The sequence below is a fragment of the Macaca nemestrina genome, chromosome 9, assembly GCF_043159975.1.
Source record: "Macaca nemestrina isolate mMacNem1 chromosome 9, mMacNem.hap1, whole genome shotgun sequence".
Lineage (NCBI taxonomy): Eukaryota > Metazoa > Chordata > Mammalia > Primates > Cercopithecidae > Macaca > Macaca nemestrina.
The window spans coordinates 67690119-67715016 of record NC_092133.1 but is presented as its reverse complement, the minus strand read 5'-3'; the positions used below and the strand labels follow the sequence as shown (position 1 = coordinate 67715016).

At 51.3% G+C, this 24898-nt stretch overlaps 1 protein-coding gene and 1 non-coding gene across 4 annotated transcripts in view; both read right to left on the bottom strand.

Moving 5' to 3' along the window:
• The window catches only part of LOC105466059 (solute carrier family 29 member 3), a 50302-nt gene that overhangs the window by 22017 nt on the left and 3387 nt on the right, over nucleotides 1–24898 (bottom strand). For 2 of the 3 annotated variants that reach the window (XM_011714917.2, XM_011714918.2), the window contains exon 2: nucleotides 24157–24455. In XM_011714917.2, coding sequence (XP_011713219.1) covers nucleotides 24157–24455 — 299 coding nt within the window. Of the gene's footprint in view, nucleotides 1–4672; nucleotides 4754–24156; nucleotides 24456–24898 lie in introns of all 3 variants that reach the window. The other variant, XM_011714916.2, reaches the window with a different exon arrangement.
• LOC112423923 (small nucleolar RNA U13) lies at nucleotides 15829–15932 on the bottom strand. Its single transcript, XR_003014529.2, has one exon. It is a non-coding gene; the product is annotated as a small nucleolar RNA U13 (small nucleolar RNA).

Sequence of the window (24898 nt, the reverse complement as noted above, 5' to 3'; positions counted from 1 at the left end):
AAGAAACTGGACTTAGTGGATGTTGCTCCAGACGGACTCATCCTGCCTGCCCCTGCAGGTTACTCACCTTGGTCCCCTGTCCAGAGCTGTTGGTCCCATGGTCATAAAATCACTGCCACTGCTGCTGCCACTGCCACCCAAGGAGGAGCTGACTCCCACAGAGAGACCCCACACCCTGCCAGGCTGCACCAGTGGCTGAGGGGCGGGGGATGCTCCCCGGAAGATGGGGAAGTCAAGTCCCATGAGACCCAGTTTTACCAATGAGAGGCAGGAACTGGAAAGAGCCCACGGATGGTTCGCCCACCTCTCCTCACCCCAGACTGGCTGCTCTGAATGTGGGGGCTCCACAAGGCTTCTCCAAGGTGTTCCATGTGTGCTGCTACAAAGCTGTAGCCACTCCAAAATACCATCGTCCCTTGTGTTTGCTCTCTCTGTCCCAGCCCTACTTTCCTTTCCCTCCCTCTTACTTCCCTGGACTGCACTCCCTGATGGAGTATTCCCACCAGCACTGCCTTCCTAAGAAACCTCCAGCGGCCGGCGAAGGTCACGTTCCACTCTTGATTATTTATTTTGTAGCCGGGCAGCTGGCACGTCCCTCCTGGGTTCGTCTCATTTGCTTTCAAGAGGTGTTAGGGCTATCTTCTCCCATTTTACTTAAGGAAATGTAAAGACATTTGAATACAGATCTAAACACACTGTGACTAGGATGGTAACAGGACTGCCCCCAAAGCAATCCGTCCATCTAACCAGTGGGGGATTTTACGTACAGTAGTGTTTGGGGACCATTCACAGAGTTCACCTTCCACCAGGGCCTGATTCCTGAGAGCTCCCTCAAAAGTCTGTTTTGATTTGTTTTACCCCTGCAACCAACTCCACTTCTAGAGATGAGCATACGGACCCAAAGGCCAGCTCCAGCCGTGGAGGAGTGGGGGGATGAGAATATCATCAGGGAGCTGGCAGTGGGGCCACTGCGTATGATGGTGGAGGCTGAGCTTTGCACAACTCCAGGGGCACCAGACCTGTAGGCTGTGATAGGAATGGTGTCACTCAGAATTATGCCACAGCAGCTCTGTTTACATAGCCAATTAAAACACTGGAGGCCTGGGGGTCAATGTGGGCCTTACAGAACCAGAGGTGAAAGGCTGGGTGTGACTAAGCAAGAAGGCAGGGCTGGAATGCAGGTGGATGCAGGGCAAACACCTTAGGAGGTGACAGGCCTCCCAAGCAGGCTTCTCTGCCCCAGCAGGAAGGCCCCGGGCAGGAGACCCTTAGGCTGGTGAGTAATCCCACGGTGCTCAGCCCTGGCTGGGCACCCACTGTCTGTGCAGGTCAGCGCCTCTTCCTGTTTTCACCTGTCCCTTTGTTTGCTGGAGAGGTGTCAAGCCCATACGCCAGTGCTGTGCTGGCAGCTGGGTGGATACAACGGAGGAACTGTGGCACCTGCATGCCCTCGGGGAGGTGGGTACAAGCCTGGAGCTGGAGTACAACAGATACAAGGTGTTGGGAGGCATGAAAGGAGGGGCTCTGGGGGGCTTCCACCAGCGCCATCTTGGACGGTGGCTGGAAAGATTGGGGGAAGCATGTCAGACAGATATGGGAGGTACAGGTGCCAGTGGAGAGAGAAACATTCCCAACAGGATGGAACAGTTGGCACAAAAGCATGAACGGATGCTTCCCCACCACCGAGAATGCCAGTGCAGCTCATCTGTTGAAAGCAACTTCTGGGGCTTCCTCAGCATCGACAACCTCTCCTGAGCCGAAGCAAACCACACTGTGTTGTCCATCCCATCCACAGGAAGGCTGGCAGAACCTCAGGCAGCCACGGCACTCACCCCCAGAGTGCTCGTGGCAGACAGGCCCATCAGTCACCTCTGAATTCTCAAACCCACGTGGGGGAGGCCCAGGGAAGCTCTGAGGAACAGAGGGATAGCTGTGCTCCTTGAAGGTGAGATCTCATCTTCCTGTGCGCCACTATCTCCCCAGCATTATCCGCGCCCTGCAATGACCTGGAGCTCAGGCAGGGTGGGGGACTCAACATCCAGCCTCTACTAGTACTTGCACCAAAGTCAGGTAACCCAGGTGGGGAAGTGGGAGCTCTGCAGAACGCCAGGGAACTCTGACATGCAAGCAGCACAGCTTCCAGAAGGCCTGCACAGACCCCAGCCCATGTGCTCTTACACAGCCAGTGAGGGCGAGGCAGGGCTGGAATCGCTCCCATTTTACAGATGAGCAGCCTGAGGCTCACAGAGGCGGAGGAACTTCCCAGAGGTACACAGAGGCCCACACCCGGGAGTGCTGGTGGCAGCATCTTTTGCTGCAGAGCAGGGCAGGGACCGGGGAGGGGGGGGGACATATTTATCATCTCCCTACAAATGCATAAGCTGCTCTAGCTGAGGCTGCCTGTCTCCTGGAGGCACAAGCCCAAACACTATCACTGGGGTCTTGGCGCATCGCCAGGAAGCCTCAGAGGCCGGGCCTGGCAGCCACGTGCCTTCCCCGCAGCAAGCAGGGATGTGAGACACGTTCCTCTCAGGGTGGGCAGTGTCCTTCTTCCATCTGGCCCTAAGGCAGGTGACCTGCCCAAGCCAGCAAACAGACAGAGTCTCGCTCTGTCGCTCAGGCTTGAGTGCAGTGGCGTGATCCTGGCTCACTGCAACCTCCGCCTCCTGGGTTCAAGCGATTCTCCTACCTCAACCTCCCGAGTAGCTGGGATTACAGGCATGCACTACCACACCCAGCTAATTTTGTATTTTTAGTAGAGATAGGGTTTCACCGTGTTAGCCAGGATGATCTCGAACTCCCGACCTCAGGTGATACATCTGCCTCGGCCTCCCAAAGTGCTGGAATTACAGGCGTTGAGCCATGGTGCCCGGCCAGGGTTTGATTTCTTTCTCCTCTTTTTGCAGTGGTAGACAAGAGTAAAGGAATGCATTAGCTAATCTTTTCTCTCAAATCCCACTGCTCATTCCCCTCAGCATTTCCAGAGGTCTATGGGTCTTTGTAGTGTTCAAAAGAAAAGAAAAGAAAAAAGATTAAGAGAAAAGCCCCCACCTCTGTCAGTTACCCGAAATGGATGGACATGGTTGGCAGCTAAGCAAAGACCATGTTAAAGAGTGCCTGTGGGTGGGTGGCACGGGGCAGGCTTCCAAGCTCTCGCCTTACTCTGCAACCCCTAAAAACAGCCCCAGTGGGCATGGGGGCCTCAACCAGACAGGCCCAGGGTGGGCATGGGGGTTCCTCACCCAGACTGTGGACAGGCCCTGGCCTAGGGGTGCCAGGTGCCAGGGTCCCCCCATATGGCGGGTGAATGTGGATAAGCCACTGCCGGCCTGGGCAGGGGGGTGCTTGAGTCACTTGCTCTGGTGAGAAGGAAACTCATTTTCATTCGCTACACTCTGACCCAGTTTGCGAACACCAGGAAAGGGGAGAGACGCTCTTCAAACACAATTTAAAAGCCCACCAGAGCCAGCTGGCCAGATGTGAGGCCCATTTTACGACAGGGCACATTTCCTCTCCTCCAGCACACTGAGAGGCTCCGTGCTAAGCGTCTCTTCTGGAAGAATTTAATTCCAGGCTCAGAGTCCAGGTAAAGAGGTTTCTTTGGGCAGGGAGGCCCCGAAATGAGCCCGTTTATCTCTGGCAGACCCTGGTTAAGCTTTCTCTCCTCTGAATGCCATTATGGGCACTTTGAAATAAGTGCAGCAAATTAGTCACGAGCTGCGGCAGACTTGGTGTCCGTGCTGCTGAGCGGCTTCTGCAAAGGAGCTTTGTGTAGCCCCCACCTCCAGAAAGCAGCAGCAGAGGCAGCTGGGCTCCTGCCGGGCGAGGAAAAGCGATTCAAGCCTGGGGGTGGCAGCTCAAGGCAGCAGAGCGTTACCTGGATCACAGGGGCATGAAATTAGCAGCAGCGAGCAGGTTGGAGCCAAGAATAGTTTGCCGTTGCAAACTTGCTGCTTTCGGATAGCTGAATTCTGCAGCCTAGGATGTTGTAGGGGAGGTGCCCTTGCCCTGAGCATCAGCCCAGATCATTCCTGAGCAAACTGAGGTGAGCAGAAGGCAGATGTCCCCATAAGGGATGGGGCTGGTGTCCTTTCTGCCACTTGCAAGGCCCTATGTTTGGAGCACTGGCCCAGGAAAGTTAATGGGTGTGTGGCCAAGGGCAGGGACCAGCTGGGAGGGCTGGCTGGGCAGGGAAGGGGGGCAATGCCTGCTCCAGGGGCCAGGCAGGAGGCTAGACGCAGCCAGGCTGAATGGAGAGGCCAGAGGCCCAAGGAAAGGACGAATCTGGGGTCAGAATCAGACAGGTAAGCTCTGGAAAATGCTGGCCAGACAGACAAAGCCACTGTGGCCACCCTAAGGAAGAGGGTCCCCATCTGACCATTGCATACAGCCCTCCCTCCTTTGGTCTCCCAGGATAGCTCCAGGCCTGGGCTCACTGTAAATCCTGCTCTCTGAGCACCCAGGGGCTCTTCCCAACCTCCAATCCTTTCTCATGCCTCCTTGGGAATCCCGGCCGGAAGATGAGTAAACTTCCTGTCTTCTGGAATGAGCTTCCCCGCCTTCCTCCCCGCGGTGTGTGCAAGGCTTTCTGGAGCACACCTCCTCTCCGCTCTGCAAGAAGGGCTCTTCCTCCAGCCTAAGCTGACTTCCCGGAGACTCACATGAACCCCACCTTTCTTGCCTGCATTTTCTCTCTTTCCCTCAGGGCTGCTTGTTCCTTTCTCTGCTGGCCAAGAGGCTCTCTTAGGTCTCCCTTTAGGTAAAAACAAACAAACAAACAAACAAAACAAAAAAACACTTTGACTCTGTTGCCTCCAGGCACCAGGCCCCTCCTCCCCTTCACTCCACACTCCTTGAAAATGCAGTCCATGCTGCCACTGCCAGCCGTGTCCCTCCCAGCTGCCCTGGGGAAACATTTCCTCTAAGGGTCCTCAGTGTCCTCCTCACAGCCCACCTGTAACCAAGGCCTGGTCTTGTTCTTCACACTCCAGACACTACATGCTACCTTGTCTAGAGGGGGCTGAATTCATGCCCCAAAATTCATGTCTACCCAGAACCTCAGGATGTGACTTATCTGGACATAGGGTCTTTGCAGATGTGCTTAATTAAGAGGAGATCCTACTGGAGGAGGAATGACCCCTCAATCCACCGTAGATGGGAAAAGAGGGAAGGACACACAGACACACAGGCAGAGGCTGCGTGAAGATAGAGCCACAGACTCTAGTGATGCTGCCATAAGTCAAAAAATGCCAAAGAGGCAGCAAGGAAACGTTATTCCCTAGAGCCTTGCTTTTCAGCTACCCAGTTTATGGTACTTGGTGAAGACAGCCACAAGAAACGAATGCAATGTCCTTTCAGCACTCCTCTCCTCCAAATTCACAAGGCCACACCCATTCCTGCCTCCACCACACTTCCTCATCATCTCCGTCCACCTGTGGCTCCCTCCACCACCCCGAGGTGCCCCCTGAGCTCCATCCTTCATTTCCTGCCCTCCTTTTGTTAAGGGTGAGGGTGGTGTTAGGAGAAGCTCACTTCCCCTGGCTTCATGACCTCTACCCACACATCCGTCTCTTCCTCCAGAACAACTGCTTAGGGGTCCTGCTGAGCCCAAACCCCAAGCTCCTCAAATCAAAGGTCTTCAAGAGAAGACTCTCAAGCAGCCCCTCCAAAGGGCCCATGGTCATCCTCCTTTTCTTAGCCCCTCCTCACAGCTTCCTTGGTTTCTCCTTCACCCTCACCCCAGTCAATCACATCTACTGGTCCCGTCTCCACATCGCCTGACTATGGCTCACACATCCACCCAGTCTCCCCTCGGGTTCTAGCCTCTCCCCCAGGCATCCCCTCCATGCCTTTGCTCAAGCTTCTCCCTGGGCCTGGCCACCCTTAGCCTACATGCCTTATCAATCAGCCTCCCTGTGACTGCTACTGCTACGCCTCCTCCTCCTTGCAGCCTCGCCTCCAGGCCCCTTGTGCACTTTGCTGCACTGTCCCCTCGCTAGGCTCCTTTTCAGGAAACCTTGGGGGCTCCACTTGGAGAAATAACGGGGTATGTGGAGGCAAGAGTGGCTGAGGGCCGATTCGGGGGTGGTCTCAGGCAGCTGCCTAAAGAGAGGTTTTGTTTTTGAAGGTACTGGGGAGCTCTGGGGGCTTCTCAATGCCAAACAGTATGGGGGCAGTGCTGGGCATAGAGGGAATCACCTGGCAGAAATGGGTGGAGGGAGCAGATGGGAAGAAGCAGGTGGCAGTGGTTAATTTACCCATTCATCTATTCAATCACTAAAGGTGAAAGGTGGTTGACCTTCTAGAGCTCATTCACTCATTCAACAAATGATGGCCAAGCACCTTGTATGTGCCCAATGTGTTCTAGGGGCTGGGGATGCCAGTGTTCTAGTGAGGGAGGCACAAAAAAAAAAAAAAAAGAAAAAGAAAAAAAAAGAATCAATAGCAAGTGTGTGGGGGAAAGACTGCAAATTAGGATAATTTGCAATAAAACTGAAAAACAAATAATTGGCTAACCTAGAGCCTGGACAGAGGGAACAGGGTACGGCTGACCCTGAGTCAGGAAAGAGCTTGATGTGTTCAAGCCTCCACAGGGGTGAACTGGAGTATGGATGGGGATGGGGAAAGGGGGGATGAGGCTGGGGCCCAGGCAGGCCCGGGTGTGCAGGCTGTGGTGCAGGTGCGTCGCAGGACCACAGTGCACACTCAGGTGATGGCGGTTCTTCCTCCCGTCCCTCTCTCCTCTCCACAAATACTCACAGATGGATTCATCCTTCTGCAAATATTTACTGAGCTCACTAAATGTTGTAGACATAGGAGATTCAGCTCAAGTTCCTGCCTTTATGGAACTGCCCATCTAGTCAAAGAGACGGCCAGCAAATGCATAAACAAATAGATAATAGGCCAGGCAGTGGTCAGTGATATGAAGACAAATTCAGCAGGGTAGGTACCTCTGTAATAGATCACAGAACTGGGAAAGAGCCATAAGGGAGTGTTCCCAGTCCAGAGGTTGGCAACAGGCTATCCCCGGGCCAAGTCTGCCCTCTTCCTTTGTGTGAACACTGGAGCCAGGTCGGCCTTCGGTCAGCCCATTTGTTTATGTGTTGTCAAGGGCAGCTTTCACTCTGCAAGGGCAGAGCTGAGATCGCAAACAGAGACTGTGGGGCCCACAAAGCCTAAAATACGAACCATCTGGCCCTTTGCAGGAAAAGTTTCTGGATCCCAATCTACGGTCTAATATCTTCATTTCTCAAAGGAGGACATGGTCTCAGGTCACCCAGCAAGTTTGAAACACAGTCAGAAACAGAAGCCAGCTCTCCTGAATCCAGAGTCTTTCTGCCAGGCAGAGTGAGCAAGGAAGACGGAAACCTCATTTCTATCTACCCTTATATCCTGCCTCGGCCAAGCCTTCATGAGGCCTCCTAGTAAGGGGCAAGCTGACTGCTTTGATTCTTTTCCCTTTTATTTCCCCCATGTACTCTCAGGCTGGAACCTGAATAGGCAGAGTAAGGGCTCAGAAACCGAGGGGTCAGAGAAACTGGGAACCTCACGGATCCATGCACGAGTGACCTCCAGCTCCCTGAGGATGAGCTGATTGGAGGCTCGGCCACTGCTGATGCTCGGGCCAGCCAGTCTTTCCTCTTCTGCAGCCTGACTTCTGCCATGTGATAGGGAAAAGAGGAAGAAGGCCTTTCAAGAAAACTCCCCATCTACCCACGCAGCCCTTGCCTGACCGGGGAGGCTTGTGCATCCCCCAGAGGGTCCCGTGCATCACTGTCACGAGGCTGATGACCAGGCACAAGGGCCTGCCCTGTGACCTGGTGGTAATGAGGAGGTGGTCTGGGGGTGCTCCAGCCTCTCTCTGTAGTAGAAAACATGAGGGACCATCAGGAAGAGAGAGTCCTTAGCCAACCCCTGGCAGGCACTTCCTCAACAACAGACCGCTCCCGCCTTGGGGAGGCCGTTTCTCTTTGGAGGTGCGTGTGGGCAGAAACCACAGGCTGCTCTAGGCCTCAGGTGCCTGCATGCAGACAGGCACAGACGCGCACAGAAGCACAGGCAGTGAGGACCTGCAAGAGGCCAGCAAGGAGGCCCCAGGCACCCAGTGCCGCAGACCCCTCCCAGGCTCCCTGCCTGTGTCGAAAGCGCTGGGCTCCTCAGTGCAGACTCTAATTTAGGTTCCGCTATCTGGACACTTGTGATGATCAATCATGTTAAAGAGACACTTGAACACTTAAGGTCCAGGCCATCTTCTAATTTGTCCAGGAAATCGCCTCTGGATTTTAAGGATATCTGTAGGAAGAAATTGAAGGCAGAGAGGGAGCAGTCGATAGCCCGGAGGGCAAGGGAGCATAGCGCAGGTGGGGAAAAAGGGGTCGTGAGCACTTAGGGAGAAAATAAGAAAAGAACTAGAGAAGCTGAGGCCACCAAAGGCATGACTGACAGTGTTTCAAACTAGGCTTTTTTTTCCCCCCTCTGTAGGACGCAGCAAGAGCTAAAAACAGAAGAAAAAGCCATCACAGGTGTATTATTTATTGGGAATGGCATGCTGGCTGGGCCCGCAGTTAGAATCAGAGGGTGGACAAGGGGATTTTAAAAAATGACTCACTTTGGTTCTAATTTTTAAAAATGGTTTAGAGCAGTCATCCACGCCAGCCGAAGCAACTGGCAGCCACTCACGCACACCCAGAGGCAGAAAGCCTGAAGCCCCCCGCATCCTGCCTGACCTCAGACTCCCCATCTCCTTTCCTAGGATGACAAAGCTCAGGCAAAATCCCACTTTAATACGCGGGAGGAGGGGTGTTGTACCCTTCTCCACTCTTGGGAATTCTGCTCTTAAAAAGTGGATTACTGGTACGGTGCAGTGGCTCACGCCTGTAATCCCAGCACTTTGAGAGGCCAAGGTGGGCGGATCACTTGAGGTCAGGAGTTCAAGACCAACCTGGCCAACATGGTGAAACCCTATCTCTACTAAAAATACAAAAATTACCCAGGCATGGTGGCAGGCTCCTGTAATCCCAGCTACTCAGGAGGCTGAGGCAGGAGAATTGCTTGAACCTGGGAGGTGGAGTGAACCCAGGAGCCGAGATCGCGCCACTTCACTCCAGCCTGGGCGATACAGCAAGACTCTGTCTCAAAAAAGAAAAAAAAAAAAAAAAAAGGAAAAGAAAAAGAAAAAAAGAATAAAAGAGGATTGCCAAAGGGAGTCTAAACATTGTTTCCATTTGGAGAGAGATCTGAGTAGCACTAAAATGGGTCTGCAGGAACACCATCTGGCACAAAGAGAGACTCCTGAATACCTGTTCCCCTGGCCAGCTGGCATCAGGACCACCTGGCAACAATGCCCAGGCCTCACCCAAGGAGATAAAGTCATCACAGAAAGGTCCAGGAATCCAGGTATTTTCCAAATGTCCCAGGAAATCTGATACTGATTCAGGTACCCTGGGCTGCGGCCCCCATTCTGGTCTTATTAGCTATGTGACACTAACGAGTTACTGTCTCTACTTTCCTCCTCTGTACAATGAGGACATGCCACATCCTCATAGATGGCTACAAAGTTAGGGGGAAACAGGTAGAGCAGGTTGTTCAAAGTTTAATGAGTTGTTGCACAGCTCATTAAAGAATATGAAATCCATTTGATGGGTCACAACCAGAATTTTATTTTATTCTATTTAATCCTTTGTTGCCTTCTTTCTTACTAAAGGTGAGTGAGCTGTCTGCATCTTTTTCAGGGAGCCTTCTCTGTGCACCCGAGCCCTCTGGCCTGCTCATGGACCTCGCTCAGGTAAGTTCCCTCTTCTTCATCACGCGTTTTTCCTTCTCTGCTGGATCATTTGCTTCTGCACACAAACTCCCTGCCATGTCTCTCGTATTAAAAATAAAAGAACAGAACATTCTTCCCCTTCTGAATTACAGTTCCCTGCAGCTTGTGCCTCATTGTCCTGCTCCCATTTAAAGTAAAATTCCTTGAGTTTGCTGTCTCCTCTGCCTCTCCCCCCATCCTCCACAATGCTGCTCCCCAAGGTCACCAGGAACCTGCACAAGGTCAAATGCTCCATCCTCATCCTGCAAGGTTTACAACCAGCACTGCCACTGTTGATCACTTGCTCCTCCTTGAAACTGCAGTCAGAGTGCAGTTTCCTTTTTTTAAGTACAGATGCAGCTTCATGAAACTGTTGTCTGCATTATAGATACAAAGGTCTTGCCAGGTGAGATAGCCATCATGCTCAAAAAAATTTTGAAAACGCTGATATAAAGCACTGGGGTTAAGATCATAAATACATGGGTTGACAGGGCCCCAGTCTGAGTCCCAGTTGTCACATACTTTGTACCTGGGGGCAAATGACTTAAACTTTTTCAACCTTGGTTTCCTTCTCTGTATAAAGGGCATAATAAACCTATGTCTTCGGACTCTTAAAAAAAACAAAAAACAAAAAACAAAAAAAAATGGGGAAAAAAAAACTTCTAGCACACAGTAGATTGCTTAATAAATATTGCTGAGTTAATGAATGAATTTGTACCCTTAGCAGTGCCTGGCACATGGTAAGAGTTTAGTAAAGGTAGTGAATGTTGGGATTTAGCAAAGTCCTCACACAGCGGCCACCACCTTATAAGGCACGCCATAACTGTCAGGACTTTCCGCCCTACCTGTGTCTGCAGCGTTATGTAAATGCTGCCAGGTGGGTCTGTGGGCAGAAGGCCCAGGGGCCACAGAGCCTGTCCCCAACCCACACAGTAGGTAAGGGCACTGCTAGACTAGAGTCCCTCTGTTGCCAAATCTGGGTTCCTCCCAGCTACCTTGTGGTCCTTTGAGACAGGACTAATCCACCTTTCACCCAGCTATGGAGCCTTTACCAAACAGTTGTCCTATGACTCTTAAACCTCTGGGAACAGGGAGCCTCCACTCCCTGATACAGCACAGAGAGGTTACCCAGCTGGGTCAGGGCCTCAGGACTGCCTCTCTTCTGCTCTCCAGTTTCACTTGCTCTTGCTTTGTGCCACCCCAGGTGTAGGATGCCCACATTGAGCCCAGTTGGCCCTATCACTCCTTTTCCAGGAGCCTGGGAAATTGGAAGGAAGAGGAGGGTGGCTGTGGAGCCCCCATCTCCTAACTACAGCCCTTGGCCCCCTGGCCCAGCAAAGGGGAGCATTACCAAGAGAAAGGGCAAAGGCTCCTCCAGGGGCCGCCACTGGTTGGCGTGGAACTGTGGGCTCGCGGGTGCAGCTCAAGCCCAGAGCATTTCCGTTAGACAAGCACCGAACCCTCCAACCACCTACATTTGTAGGGAGTCCCATGAGGAACCCCATACTCTAAGGTAGACTAGGCCACCTCCTTGCACTTCCCGCAGGATGGTGGCCCTAATTCTCCAAGGGGGAAACTGTCCCCTTCACTGCTAGGTTTGACAACTTGACTTGCATGGCAGGAAGTTCTCCCAGAAGGCTCACCTAAGTCTCTCATGATGTGGCCTTTGCCTGTTTAATGGGTTAATGGGTACTCTAGTGGAGGCAGAGGACAGCTGCTTCTTCCCCCTATGTGGTAACGTTTTACTTGAATCATAGTCCTTTTTGTTTTGAGACTGGGGTTTCACTATGTTGCCAAGTCTGGTCACGAACTCCTAGGCTCAAGCTCACTGTTCTGTTCTCCCATCTCAGCCTCCTGAGTAGCTGGGACTATAGGTACACACCACCATGCCTGGCCTGGATCATGGTTATCTGGCTACACATTAGCCTTATCTGGAGAACTTAAAATGCTTATGCCCAGGCCCCTCAGAAGGAATTAGAATTGGGTGAGTGGAACACGTGGGATGTGGGGTATTTTCTTTTCTGTTCTTTTCTCTTTTGAGACAGATTCTTGCTCTGTTGCCCAGGCTGGAGTGCATTGGCACGATCTCGGTTCACTGCAGCCTCTGCCTTCCAGGTTCCAGTGATTCTCCTGCCTCAGCCTCCTGGGTAGCTGGGATTACAGGCGCATGCCGGTGGGGTATTTTCTAAAAGCTTCCCAGGTGATCCCGATGTGCAGCCAGGGCTGAGAGTGCCAAGGTAGACAGATAGCTTGGAGAACACGCTGGTTATAAGCATGGGCTCTGCAGTTCTATCACTTGCTAGCAAGTGACCTTGGGTCAGTGGCCTAAAGTCTGTGAGCCTTGATTTCATTTGGCAACTGGGATGACAGTACCTAACTCACCAGGATGTCATGTGGAAGGAAGATGGCAGGTCATGTGGGAGGTGGGTACAGGCTGCATGGCAGGGACTTGGTAACCTCTGATAACCTGTCCTCCAGCTTCCTCTTCTCCACATAAGCTTATCCTGCTTCCTTTGAACACTTCCTCCTTGGACTGGGAGGTCCGCACTTCAAGGGCAGATCAGCCTTGCTGCTTTGCAGGGCTGAGAGACTGGACCAGAACTAAGGGACTGGAAATTAGGGGAGGGGATGCCCTACATCCCCCACTTGCTGAACCAGGACAACCTGGCTACCTTCCCTATGGCAGGAACCCCACTTCATGTCTATGCCAACACACCTGAAAGATCAGAACTCCTTTACTGGTAGCCGCTGTGACACCCAGAGCTTCTTCTGCTCCCTTGCAGAGCCATGGCATCACTCTCATGGATTGGGTTGTGGAGCTTTCCTTCTCAGCCTTATGATAACTAATGTGACAAATATTTATGTGCTATTATGTGTTGGGTGCCATGCCAGGTGTGCCAGGGGCACAGGATGTAAAGTAAGAGAGTTTTATTCACTGGCGGGGGAGGCCTCCTCATCTGTCATGGTGGATGATAACAGTTCCTGACCTACAGGGGTGCTGTGGGGCTGCATGAGATAATGCAGGCAAAGTGCTGAGAGCCGCGGCTCCCACCCAGCCAGCGCTCGGTCTCCGTGAGCTATAGGGCAGGATGTGATGGGGAAGTATGATGCTTCTCTGAAGACCCAGACGTGGAGCCCCTAACTCAGAGAGGTGGCTTCAGGGGACGTGCCCGGAGACGAGATGATTCTGTCTCCTGCCTCACCCCCGGGACTGAGTGGTGGGGTGCCTCCTGGTCAGATGGGGGGATGGACAGGGGCATCAGTAGAGTGCCTGGCCCAGGTCCCAGCCCTGCTGACACCAAGTCGGGCTGTAGGTCCCACCCATGACCTGGCTGTGTCCTGCAGTCCCTCAGAGAGAAGTCCCTGGGCAGACCGAGGTACACAGGAAGGAAGGTGTGGAGAGCGACTGTGGGGGCCTTGCAACAAGGAATGGCCAAGAGAAGGTGCAGACACTCTTCTCTCCGGGGCAGTAAGTGGGGCTTGTTCAGCTCACTGTTCTGTTCTAGGCCAAGGGCAGCCAATACAGGCCTGCAGGAGAGCCTGGGGAAGGGTGAGGAGGCCCCACAGGGCAGGGGATGGCTTACAACCCCAGAGCTGGGGAGGACCTCCAGCTAAACAGGTCAGGTGGGGAAGGGAGAAGGGATGCTGGGTCCAGGACCCAGGGGTAGAACACAGGCACCTGTGGTTTCAGGCTGGAAAAGGAGGCCAGACCAAGGGCAGGCTCTCCAAAGGAAGGAAGATGGTGTTTGGTGGAGTCAAAGTGTGGGGGGTAGGGGGTGGGGCATCTCCAGGATATACCCTATATACCACTCTCTGAGTATGAATGAGTCTGTAATCATCTATCCACCTCAATGCCCCATAAAATTCTCTATAGCTCTTTCTAGCTCTTTCAGGCAGGTTACCTAGCCTCTCTGAGCCTCTGGTTTTTGTCTTAAGAAAAGGGTTACGAAGACTTGCATTGCAGGGCTAATGAGAAACAGCACATGCAATACCCCTGCCAGCATGGTGGGCCCAGAGTCGGGCTCAGGCAATGCCAGCTGTTGCAGGCCCCTGTGCCATCTTTTCTTATCAATTCTTCCTCATTTATGCTCTAATTTTGTTTGTCCCTGGGCCAGCAGGCCTGTGATAGATTGGAGGTTCTTATTCCAGAGAATAGAGACAGGAGGGCAGAGTGAGCAGGATACTAAGGCATCCCCACATTTGTCCAGGCAGAAGGAAATGAGCCCGCTGACCTTGAAAGTGACATAATTTGGGGGAGGGGGTGTCTGGGTAAACCCTCCTCCTGGGTCTTGCTCCCCATCAAATGGTATTCATCCCCAGAAAATGTTCAAAGGAAAGTACAGGAAAGAATAAACATCTAGACCCACAGCTAATTGAGTTGCAGGACCATTTGACTCTCCTCCTCCTTCCCCCAAAGTGGCCCTCAGGTGACAGGGCAGACAGGCAGCCTCTCGCAGGGAAATCAGGAAGAGAGGAGGAAAGAGCTGGGGAGGTGGGTGGCTGGGATGAGGAATGAGGCAAAGAAAAATGGCCCGCAAAATGCAGAAACGCCCCAGCATGCTCGCTTCCCAAACCCGGCCCATGAATCGAGGGGTGACAGGTCTCTCATCTCCGATGCCAAGAGCCAGGAGCTCCGGGCAGCCGCAGGTACTACATCTGCACCTGCCAGCAGTTGGAGAGAGGCCATAAAGCATCGTAGCAGGGCTCAGAATGCCAAGTGCCTGCAGCTGGGAAGGGATCGCCTTGCGGTGAAAGCAGTACACAGGGCGAGGGCTGCTCCCAGAGCCAAGCCTGGGCACCCCTCCCTCCAGAGGCTGCTTGATCCTGGGGGCCTGGTGGTGGACAGAGGAGGGGCAGGGCAGGTGCACACGCAATCTAGCTCTGTGCCGGCCGAGACAGGCAGGGACCTTCTGGAGGAAGCCCAGTAGGCCAGGTGATTTACTGCGGCTGGCAGAAAGCTGGGACATCGGAGTCACTGGTAAATAAAAGTGGATTGTAAAGCACCCGGGCTAAGCCTGCGCCTGCGGAAATGCACCAGGGCTCCAGACAGCTTAGAAGCATGGGCCCCATCCCCCAAATGATCATCACAATCATAGTTTATACGGCACTTTGGATAGGCGTGCCAGGCCTGTCCTAACTGCTTTTTAACACATATTAATATACTTAATCCTCACAACAGCCCTAAGAAGTTGGTGGTAGCATTATAATATCTTCCTTTAACATACCAGAAAGATGACCGGGTGTGGTGGCTCATGCCTATAATCCCAGCACTTTGGGAGGCCGAGGCGGGTGGATCTCTTGAACCCAGGAGTTTGAGACCAGCCTGGGCAACATAGTGAGACTCTGTCTCTACAATAAATACAAAAAATTGGCCAGGCATGGTGGCGTGCGCCTGTAGTCTCAGTTACTCAGGAGGCTGAGGCAAGAGCATCACTTGAGCCCAGGGAGGTCGAGGCTCCAGTGAGGCTTGACTGTGCCACTGCACTCCAGCCTGGGTGACAGTGCAAGACTCTGTCTCAAAAAAAAAAAAAAGTACTAATACAGTCCAGAAACATGAGGCAGCACGGAGAGGTCACACAGCCAAGCCCTGTCCAGTGCACCACAAACCCTACTGTGCCCTTCAGTCACCCGAAGGGCTTGGCAGCTCACAGGCCCTGTCTCAATCGGCCTCGGGTGGGCGGGAGACCGCATCACTAACAAGCTCCCAGATGAGGCCGCTGGTCTGAGGACCACACCTTGAGTCGAGAGGCTGTAAACTACTCTGCTGCCTTCCTGTGGCACTTCCTCAGCTTTAGAAATGGTTTATATCCCATTGCTCTGGCCCCGGGAGGCATCTATGAGTTCCTCAGTTAACAGAAAAGGCCCTCACAGGTGTCAGATGTGTCAGATCATGGGGGGAGTTGAGGGGTGGAGTAGGGGAGTGTGGAAGTATGAAGTTGTAAGCATATCAATGTCTACACCCCAGCTCAGGCTAATCTAATCAGAATCCCTGGGGCATGGCCCACACTGGTATTTTTATTTCTTTTCATTGGACAGGTAATGTGCCAATGACATAACAAGGTTTGAGGGAGGCCCATCTCACACATGTGCATGGAAACCCAGTCATCACGTTCATGAACTACAAAAGGACCATGAACTGGTGTTTTTTTAAGAAGCTCCCTGGGTGATCCACATGTGTAGCCGCAGTGAGTCCTTGAGATGGACAACAGGGATGCCTCCTCGTTATGGCAGATTCATGCCTATAAAACTGAGGACAGCTCTTTGGGGCGAGGCCAAGGATTTCCTTCTGGGAAGCAGTGATGAGCCACCTCCTGGGCCACTGGAAGGTGCGGCTGGGGTCTGCTAGCATACCTCCTTCTTGTTTCTGAGGCACCCCTAGAGAAGAAGGGCACAGCTGGGCAGCCGGCTACATCCCATCTTGGCATTTGTCGGAGAAGTCCTTGCCTCCCCATGCTCTCACGTGACAGCAGACACCAGCCTGGGTTAGCTGTGGAAATGGAGGCTCCTGACCAAGACTCTCCTTGACCAAACTTTCGTCAGGTTCCTCTGAGCCCCATCCTCGACCTTGGCCCCAACCCCAGTCCTGACTTCTGCCTGCCCAACCCAGTCTTAGCCAAGAACCTTGCCAAGTCAGATTAGCCAGCATGCCCCTGAGGAGAGAAGCCATTTCTCTTACTGTCTCCTGTCTCTGAAGAGGACAAAGTAAAAGTTGAAAAACAACAGGAATGAAGTCAGTGGCAAGACCAGCCGGTGCCACTGATGACCAGGCCTGAGATTAAAAGATTAACCCCCCACTCTAACCACATGTGCTCTCAATCTATCACGACCCTTTCACGTGGAACCCCTTGTAAGTCCTTAAAAGGGCCAGGAACACTGTCTTCGGAGAGCTCGGCTCTGGAGACGTGAGTCTGCCGACGCTCCCGGCCGAATAAATAAACCTCTTCCTTCTTTAATCCGGTGTCTGAGGAGTTTTGTCTGCAGCTCGTCCTGCTACATTTCTTGGTTCACCTGACTGGGAGGCGAGGTGATTAACAGACGGTCGGTCGAAGCTGCTGCTTAGGCCTGCCCTGTGGAACAACCCTGCGGGGGACTCTGGCCAGCTTGAGCGACACGGATCCTGAGAGCGCTCCTGGGTAGGCAATTGCCCGGCTGGAACGCCTCGTCAGAGCAGTGCACAGCAGGCCCCCACAGAGGATCAGCGCAGTGGCTGAACACGGGGAAGGAACTGGCACTTTAAGTCTGGACATCTGAAACTTGGTAAGACTGGTCTTTGGAACTTGCCCACTCCATTTGAGCGGAAGCGTGGCCTGATCACCCACGGCGTGCCTGTACCGGCACTTTGGTTTTTGAGTTGACTTGAATTGCTTGATATTTTGGTTTTGACCTGGCTTGGATTTCTGGATACTCTGATTTTGGTTTTGATTCTGGTTTGGTGTAAACTGAAAAAGTTGTGGGTGCCCTTTTTACCTGTTCTTTGTTCTGTGGTGTGCGTGTGGTGTGAGCGTGGTGTTTTGTCTCGAGGAAACATGGATCAGACACAAAGTATGCCTAGTCCGCTAGGAACTATGTTGAAAAATTTCAAGGAAGGATTTAGTGGAGACTATGGGGTTACTATGACACCAGGAAAACTTAGAACTTTGTGTAAAATAGATTGGCCAACATTAGAAGTGGGTTGGCCATCAGAAGGAAGCCTGGACAGGTCCCTTGTTTCTAAGGTATGGCACAAGGTAACTGGTGAGTCAGGATACTCAGACCAGTTCCCATACATAGACACTTGGTTACAGCTGATGCTAGATCCCCCACAGTGGCTAAGAGGGCAGGCAGCAGCAGTGCTAGTAGCAAAGAGACAGATAGCCAAGGAAGGATCCTACTCCACCCGCTGAGGAAAATCAACTCCTAAAGTTCTGTTCGACCCAACATCAGAAGATCCATTGCAGGAGATGGCACCAGTGATCCCAGCGGTGCCCTCCCCTTACCAGGGGGAGAGGCTCCCCACTCGAGCCCACAGAGCTTGCGCCTCCGCAAGACAAACATATCCCTAGGCCACCTAGAGTAGACTAGAGAGGAGGTGAAGCCTCGGGAGAAACCCCTCCCTTGGCAGCTCGTTTACGACCCAAAACTGGGATACAAATGCCCCTGAGAGAGCAGCGGTATACTGGGATAGATGAGGAAGGGCACATGGTGGAGAGGCATGTTTTTGTGTACCAGCCCTTCACCTCTGCCGACCTTCTCAACTGGAAAAACAATATCCCATCCTATACTGAAAAGCCACAAGCTCTAATTGATTTGCTCCAAACTATTATCCAGACCCACAACCCCACCTGGGCTGACTGCCACCAGTTGCTCATGTTCCTCTTTAACACAGATGAAAGGTGGAGAGTGCTTCAAGCAGCAACTAAGTGGCTAGAGGAACATGCACCGGCTGATTACCAAAGCCCCAAGAGTATGTGAGGACCCAGTTCCCAGGAACAGACCCCCAGTGGGACCCAAATGAAAGAGAGGGTATGCAAAGGCCGAATCGATACAGGGAAGCTGTCTTGGAAGGATTAAAGAGGGGAGCCCTGAAAGCCACAAACGTTAACAAGGTCTCTGAGGTCATTCAGGGAAAAAAAGTCCAGCACAATTCTTTTTTTTTTTTTGAGACGGAGTCTCGCTCTGTTGCCCAGGTTGGAGTGCAGTGGCTCATCTCAGCTCACTGCAAGCTCCGCCTCCCGGGTTCACACATTCTCCTGCCTCAGCCTCCCGAGTAGCTGGGACTACAGGCACCTGCCACCACGCTCGGCTAATTTTTTTTGTATTTTTAGTAGAGACGGGGTTTCACCATGTTAGCCAGGATGGTGTCATCTCCTGACCTCGTGATCCGCCCGTCTCAGCCTCCCAAAGTGCTGGGATTACAGGCGTGAGCCACCACGCCCGGCCAGTCCAGCACAATTCTACGCGAGATTGTGTGAGGCCTATCGTATGTACACATCCTTTGATCCCAATAGCCCTGAAAATCAGTGCATGATTAACATGGCTTTAGTTAGTAAAAGCACAGAAGACATTATAAGAAAACTGCAGAAACAGTCTGGGTTTGCAGGGATGAATACATCACAGTTATTAGAAATAGCTAACCAGGTGTTTGTAAACAGGGATGCAGTAAGCCGTAAGGAAAACCGCAAAGAGAATGAAAGTCAGGCCTGGTGAAATGCTGACCTACTAGCAATCAGAAGGGTCCCTCCAAAGAGGCAAGGGAAGGGGGGGTGCCCTGGAAAGGAAACTGAGCCTGGCTGTCAGAGTTTGCAGCGTAACCAGGGAGGGACAGCATTAGGAGATATACCTAATGTAAATGACAAGTTAATGGGTGCAGCACACCAACATGGCACATGTATACATATGTAACAAACCTGCACATTGTGCACATGTACCCAAGAACTTAAAAAAAAAAAAAAAAAGGACATTGGGAGAACAAATGCCCTCAGCGAAAAGGAAAACAAGGTGACTCAGACCAGGAGGTCCCAGACAAGGAGGAAGGGGCCCTGCTCAACCTGGCAGAATGGTTATTGGACTGAGGAAGGTCATTTGCAATCTACTGGAGCCTAAGAGCAGAAGGCAGATGAGAGAATTCTTAGGAGCTGTGGGGTTTTGCAGGCTGTGGATCCCAAACTTTGCAGCATTAGCCAAGCCTTTGTATGAGGTCACAAAGCGGGGGACCAGGAACCTTTTGAATGGGGATCCCAACAACAACAAGCCTTTCATGAGTTAAAGGAAAAACTTCTGTCAGCCCCAGCCCTGGGGCTACCCGATCTGACAAAGCCTTTTACATTGTATGTGTCAGAGAGAAAAGATGGCACTAGGAGTTTTAACCCAAACTGTGGTGCCCTGGCCGAGGCCGGTGGCCTACCTCTCTAAACAACTAGATGGAGTTTCTAAAGGATGGCCCCCATGTTTGAGGGCCTTGGCAGCAACTGCCCTGCTAGTATAAGAAGCAGATAAACTGACTCTTGGGCAAAACCTGAACATAAAGGCCCCCCATGCTGTGGTGACCTTAATGAATACTAAAGGACATCATTGGCTAATGAATGCTAGACTCACCAAGTACCAAAGTTTGCTCTTGGATTTTACACAGTGAAAATCCCTGTGTAACCATTGAAGTTTGTAACACCCTGAACCCTGCCACCTTGCTCCGGGTATCAGAGAACCCTGTCGAGCATGACTGTGTAGAAGTGTTAGACTCAGTTTAGCAGACCTGACATCCGGGACCAGCCTTGGGAATCAGTAGACTGGGAACTATACATGGATGGGAGCAGCTTCATCAACCCACAAGGAGAGAGATGTGTAGGGTATGTAGTGGTAACCCTGTACACTGCTGAAGCCAGATCGTAGCCCCAGGGCACTTCAGCCCAGAAAGCTGAACTCACTGCTTTAATTTGGGCCTTAGAACTCAGTGAAGGTAAGACTAAACATTTACACTGATTCTCGGTATGCCTTTATAACCCTTCAAGTGCATGGAGCATTATATAAAGAAAAGGGCCTATTGAACTCTGGGGGAAAGGACATAAAATATCAACAATAAATTCTACAATTATTAGAAGTAGTATGGAAAGCCCACAAGGTGGCAGTTATGCATTGCAGAGGACACCAGCGAGCTTCCACCTTGGTGGGTTTGGGGAATTCCCGCGTTGACTCAGAGGCTCGAAAAGCAGCATCTGCCCCCTTCCAGGCATCAGTCACAGCCCCCCTGCTCCCTCAAGTACCTGATCTTGTACCTACTTATTCTAAAGAAAAGGACTTTCTCCAGGCAGAAGGAGGACAAGTGATGAAGAATGGATTCGGTTACCACATGGGAGAGTAGCTGTGCCATAGCTGCTAGGAGCCGCAGTTGTACTGGCTGTGCATGAAACCACCCATTTAGGTCAGGAGTCACTTGAAAAGTTGTTAGGCCAGTATTTCTACATCTCGCATTTGTCAGCCCTTGCCAAAACGGTGACGCAGCTGTGTGTTATCTGCCGACAGCATAATGCGAGGCAAGGTCCAGCTGTTCCGCCCAGTATACAAGTTTATGGAACAGTCCCCTTTGAAGATCTCCAGGTGGACTTCACAGAGCTGCCAAAGTGTGGAGGTAACAAGTATTTACTAGTTCTTGTGTGTACCTACTCTGGGTGGGTGAAGGCTTATCCAACACGAACTGAGAAAGCTCGTGAAGTAACCCATATGCTTCTTTGAGATCTTATTCCTAGATTTGGGCTGCCCTTATGGATCGACTCAGATAACAGGCCGGCGGTGTTTGTGGCTGACTTGGTACAGAAGACGGCAAAGGTATTGGGGATCACATGGAAACTGCATGCCGCCTACCAGCCTCAGAGTTCCAGAAAGGTGGAGCAGATGAATCGGACTATCAAAAATAGTTTAGGGAAAGTATGTCAGGAAATAGGATTAAAACGGATACAGGCTCTCCCTATGGTATTATTTAAAATTAGATGTACCCCTTCTAAAAGAACAGGATATTCCCCTTATGAAATATATCATAGGCCCCCTCCCACATTGCGGGGACCTTCAGGCACTCCCTGAGAGTGAGGTGAAATTAAGTTACAGCTACAGGCTTTAGGAAAAATAACACAATCTCAGCCTGGGTAAATGAGAGATGCCCTGTTAGCTTATTCTCCCCAGTTCACCCTTTCTCCCCAGGTAATCGAGTGTGGATCAAGGACTGGAATGTAGCCTCTTTATGGCCATGGTGCAAAGGACCCCAGACTGTCATCCTGACCACTCCCACCACTGTGAAGGTAGAGGGAATCCCAGCCTGGATCCACCACAGCCGTGTAAAACCTGCAGCACCTGAAACCTGGGAGGCAAGACCAAGCCTGGACAACCCTTGAAGAGTGACTCTGAAGATGGCAAGCCCTGCTCCAGTCATACCCAGAAGCTGACTGGTCCATGCACAGCCGAAGCATGAGGAAGCTCATTGTGGGATTCATTTTTCTTAAATTTTGGACTTGTACAGTAAGGACTTCAACTGACCTTCCTCAGACAGAGATAGGGCAAAAACTTGAAACAGTCTTGTTGTTTAAAAGGGACTTGTGAGTATAATGCCACCCAGTGCAAGATATGCAGCCCAGGAAGTGACCAGCCTGATGTGTGCTATAACCCATTAGAACTACTTGATCCCCGTTAGAAAACAGAGTATGTAACTCTAGGAATCAATGGAACTGGATTGGCAGGAAGACCTGGATAGTGAAGATGAGAGTGAGAACTCACACTAGTGAGTGAGGTTCTCAAAGGGGGGAATGAGGAGAGAAGCCATTTCTCTTACTGTCTCCTGTCTCTGAAGAGGAGAAAGTAAAAGTTAAAAAAACAACAGGAATGAAGTCAGTGGCAAGACCAGCCAGTGCCACTGATGACCAGGCCTGAGGTTACTTTTAATCCCCCACTCTAACCACATGTGCTCTCAATCTATCATGACCCTTTCAAGTGGAACCCCTTAGAGTTGTAAGCCCTTAAAAGGGCCAGGAACTCTGTCTTCGGAGAGTTTGGCTTTTGAGACGCAAGTCTGCCGACGCTTCTGGCCAAATAAAATATCTCTTCCTTCTTTAATCCAGTGTCTGAGGAGTTTTGTCTGCAGCTTGTCCTGCTACACCCCCACCTTTGAGATCTGATCGAGTTCCTCATTCCCCACCTCTGATGTTCAGCTGTCTCTCCATATACTCAGGGCATTGGTCCAGGACTCCCACCTATACCCAAATCCACACGTACTCAGGTCTCCAGTCAGCCTTGTGGAACCCAGCTCTCCCTATAATCAGGTTTTGAACTTTACTAATAGCACATTTTCCATCAGCATTTGTTTGAAAAACTTCACATATAACACAATTCAAACCCATATTGTTTAAGAGTAGACTGTGTAAGTCCTAGGCCTGCTTTCAGCAAGCATCCTGTTAGGCCAGTTGAGCCAGAATATTCCCTTCTCTCATATCCGATCAAGCTCCTCACACCATTCAGTGTACTCAAGGGATTGGTTCCAGGATCCCCCCCAGGTACCAAAACCCGAGCATACTCAGTCGGTCTTGCAGAACCACAAATAGGAAACATTGGCCCTCTGTATATGCAGGTTTCACAACTCACAAATACTGCATTTTCCATCCACATTTGGTTGAAACAAAAATCTGCATCTAAGTGAACCCCTGTTGTTCAAGGGTCAACTGTGTAAGTCCTGGGCCTGCTTTCAGCAAGCAGAGGCCTCGCCTTGACTCTCCTCTTAGAAATGTGCCATCCTCCGGCCCCTCATGCTGCCCCTTGGCTATAAATCCCCATGTCTCCTTTTCAGAGTTGGACTCCATTTATCTCCCCTACTACAAGTCTTAAATAAAGCTTTCCTTAACTGTTTTAACAAGTGTCATAATTTTTTTCTTTAATCCTCTTCCCCTACCACCCCCACCTCTCTGGAAAAGTCACCCAGCAAAGTGAGCAGCCCTGTCAGCTAAACAAAATTGACTCCTCACCTTGACATTCAAGGCCCCGGGCAATGATCTCAAGACCTCTCTCTCTTACTTGTGCCCCAAACACAGCTTCACTGTTTGTCATATATACCTGGACTTTCCTCCCATTCTGCCATTGCCCAGCCTTTTTCTTCTACCTGGATCGTTTTCTCCCCTTTCTTGAAACCCACCAACTCCAAGTCACAGCAATCTCTCCCATGGTGATCAGACTAATTATCCCTTTGGATTAATTTTCCCCATCTTCCATAACAGAACCTCCCATTTTAGCAGGCACATGGTTCTCTGAGATAAAGCTACATGGAAAGACTACATTTCCCAGCATGCTCTGTAAGCTGATGTGGTCACATGCCTAAGTTTTGACCAATGCAATGTAAGAAGAGCAAGGTGTGTCACTTCCAGGAAGTGTTCTTACAGGCAACAGGCATTTCTTCCTCCTCCTCTTGCTTCTACCTACTGATGTAATAGCTGGACCTACAACAGCCATCTTGTACTGTGAGGCGGCCTTGGCCATGAAAGCTGCACAGAGTTGAAGCAACTGGGTTCCTAATGCCATAGAATGTCATACCAGCCTTGGGCTGTCCCTACCAGAATTGAACATAGGAGAAAAATGACCTTCCATCTCATTTTAGTTACTAGTCTTTTGGAATTTTCTGTAACTAATGCTATTCAGTCCATACCTTCACACCCCTGGAGGTGTGGACTCTAGATTCTTGCGTTTACCATACACACCACATGGAACCATAATTTGCATGTTCTTCCCAAGCTAAACAGTAAGTAATCTAAAGGCTGGAAATGTGTCTGAAATCTCCATCTTCCCCTGCCATGTGAGGCATGAGGCCTCTGTATGCTCCCACCAGCCTTGCAGGAGAAACATGCCCTTACCAGGATGTCTGAGCCCTCAGGGTCCTCCCCCGTGGCTGGGCTGGAGGAGTTGCCGAGTTTGAACATCCAGTACTCCTTGGCAGTGACAAGGAAGTTCCATGGCAGTAGACTGCCAATGCCCAGGCTGAAGAAGATGATGTATGTGCCATAGAAGCGGTCCTCGGGCCTCTGTAGGCCAGGGGGCGGGTGGTCCAGCAGCTTCTCAAGCAGTGCCTCCTGGTCAGCTTGCAGACTGCTGCCTATGGTTCTGTAGGTGGAGTTTGAACTGTGCTGAAAGTCGTCCTCTGAAGCAATGGCCACTATTGGAGCAAGAAGGGCAACAGAGACAGGGTAGATAAGTAGAAACTGAGGCTGGGGACAGCTGGGGACCCACCCAGCCTACAAAATGACCATGCCCCCTCACCCTGGGCTCTGTAAAGTCACTAAAGCCTGGTTGGAGAACTTCATTTTAAGGATCAGGGAGAAAGACAAAAATTAGACCTGGAGAAGGGCAATTTTTACAGGTCTAAAAATTAGACCTGTAAGTGTCCTCAGAGGTCACCCCAACCATGCAAGTGCAACAGAGGTAGCACATAATTGTGGAACAGGCTGGGTGTAAACCACTGCATGATAGTGGGGACTGTGGCAATGTACCCAGAAAGGCAAACCTAGTCTAAAGGCATTCACAGTTCTGTGCAGCCATAAAAAAAGAATTAGGACCCCTGATGGGCAAAGAATGATCTTTAAACCCTTTTCGACTTTA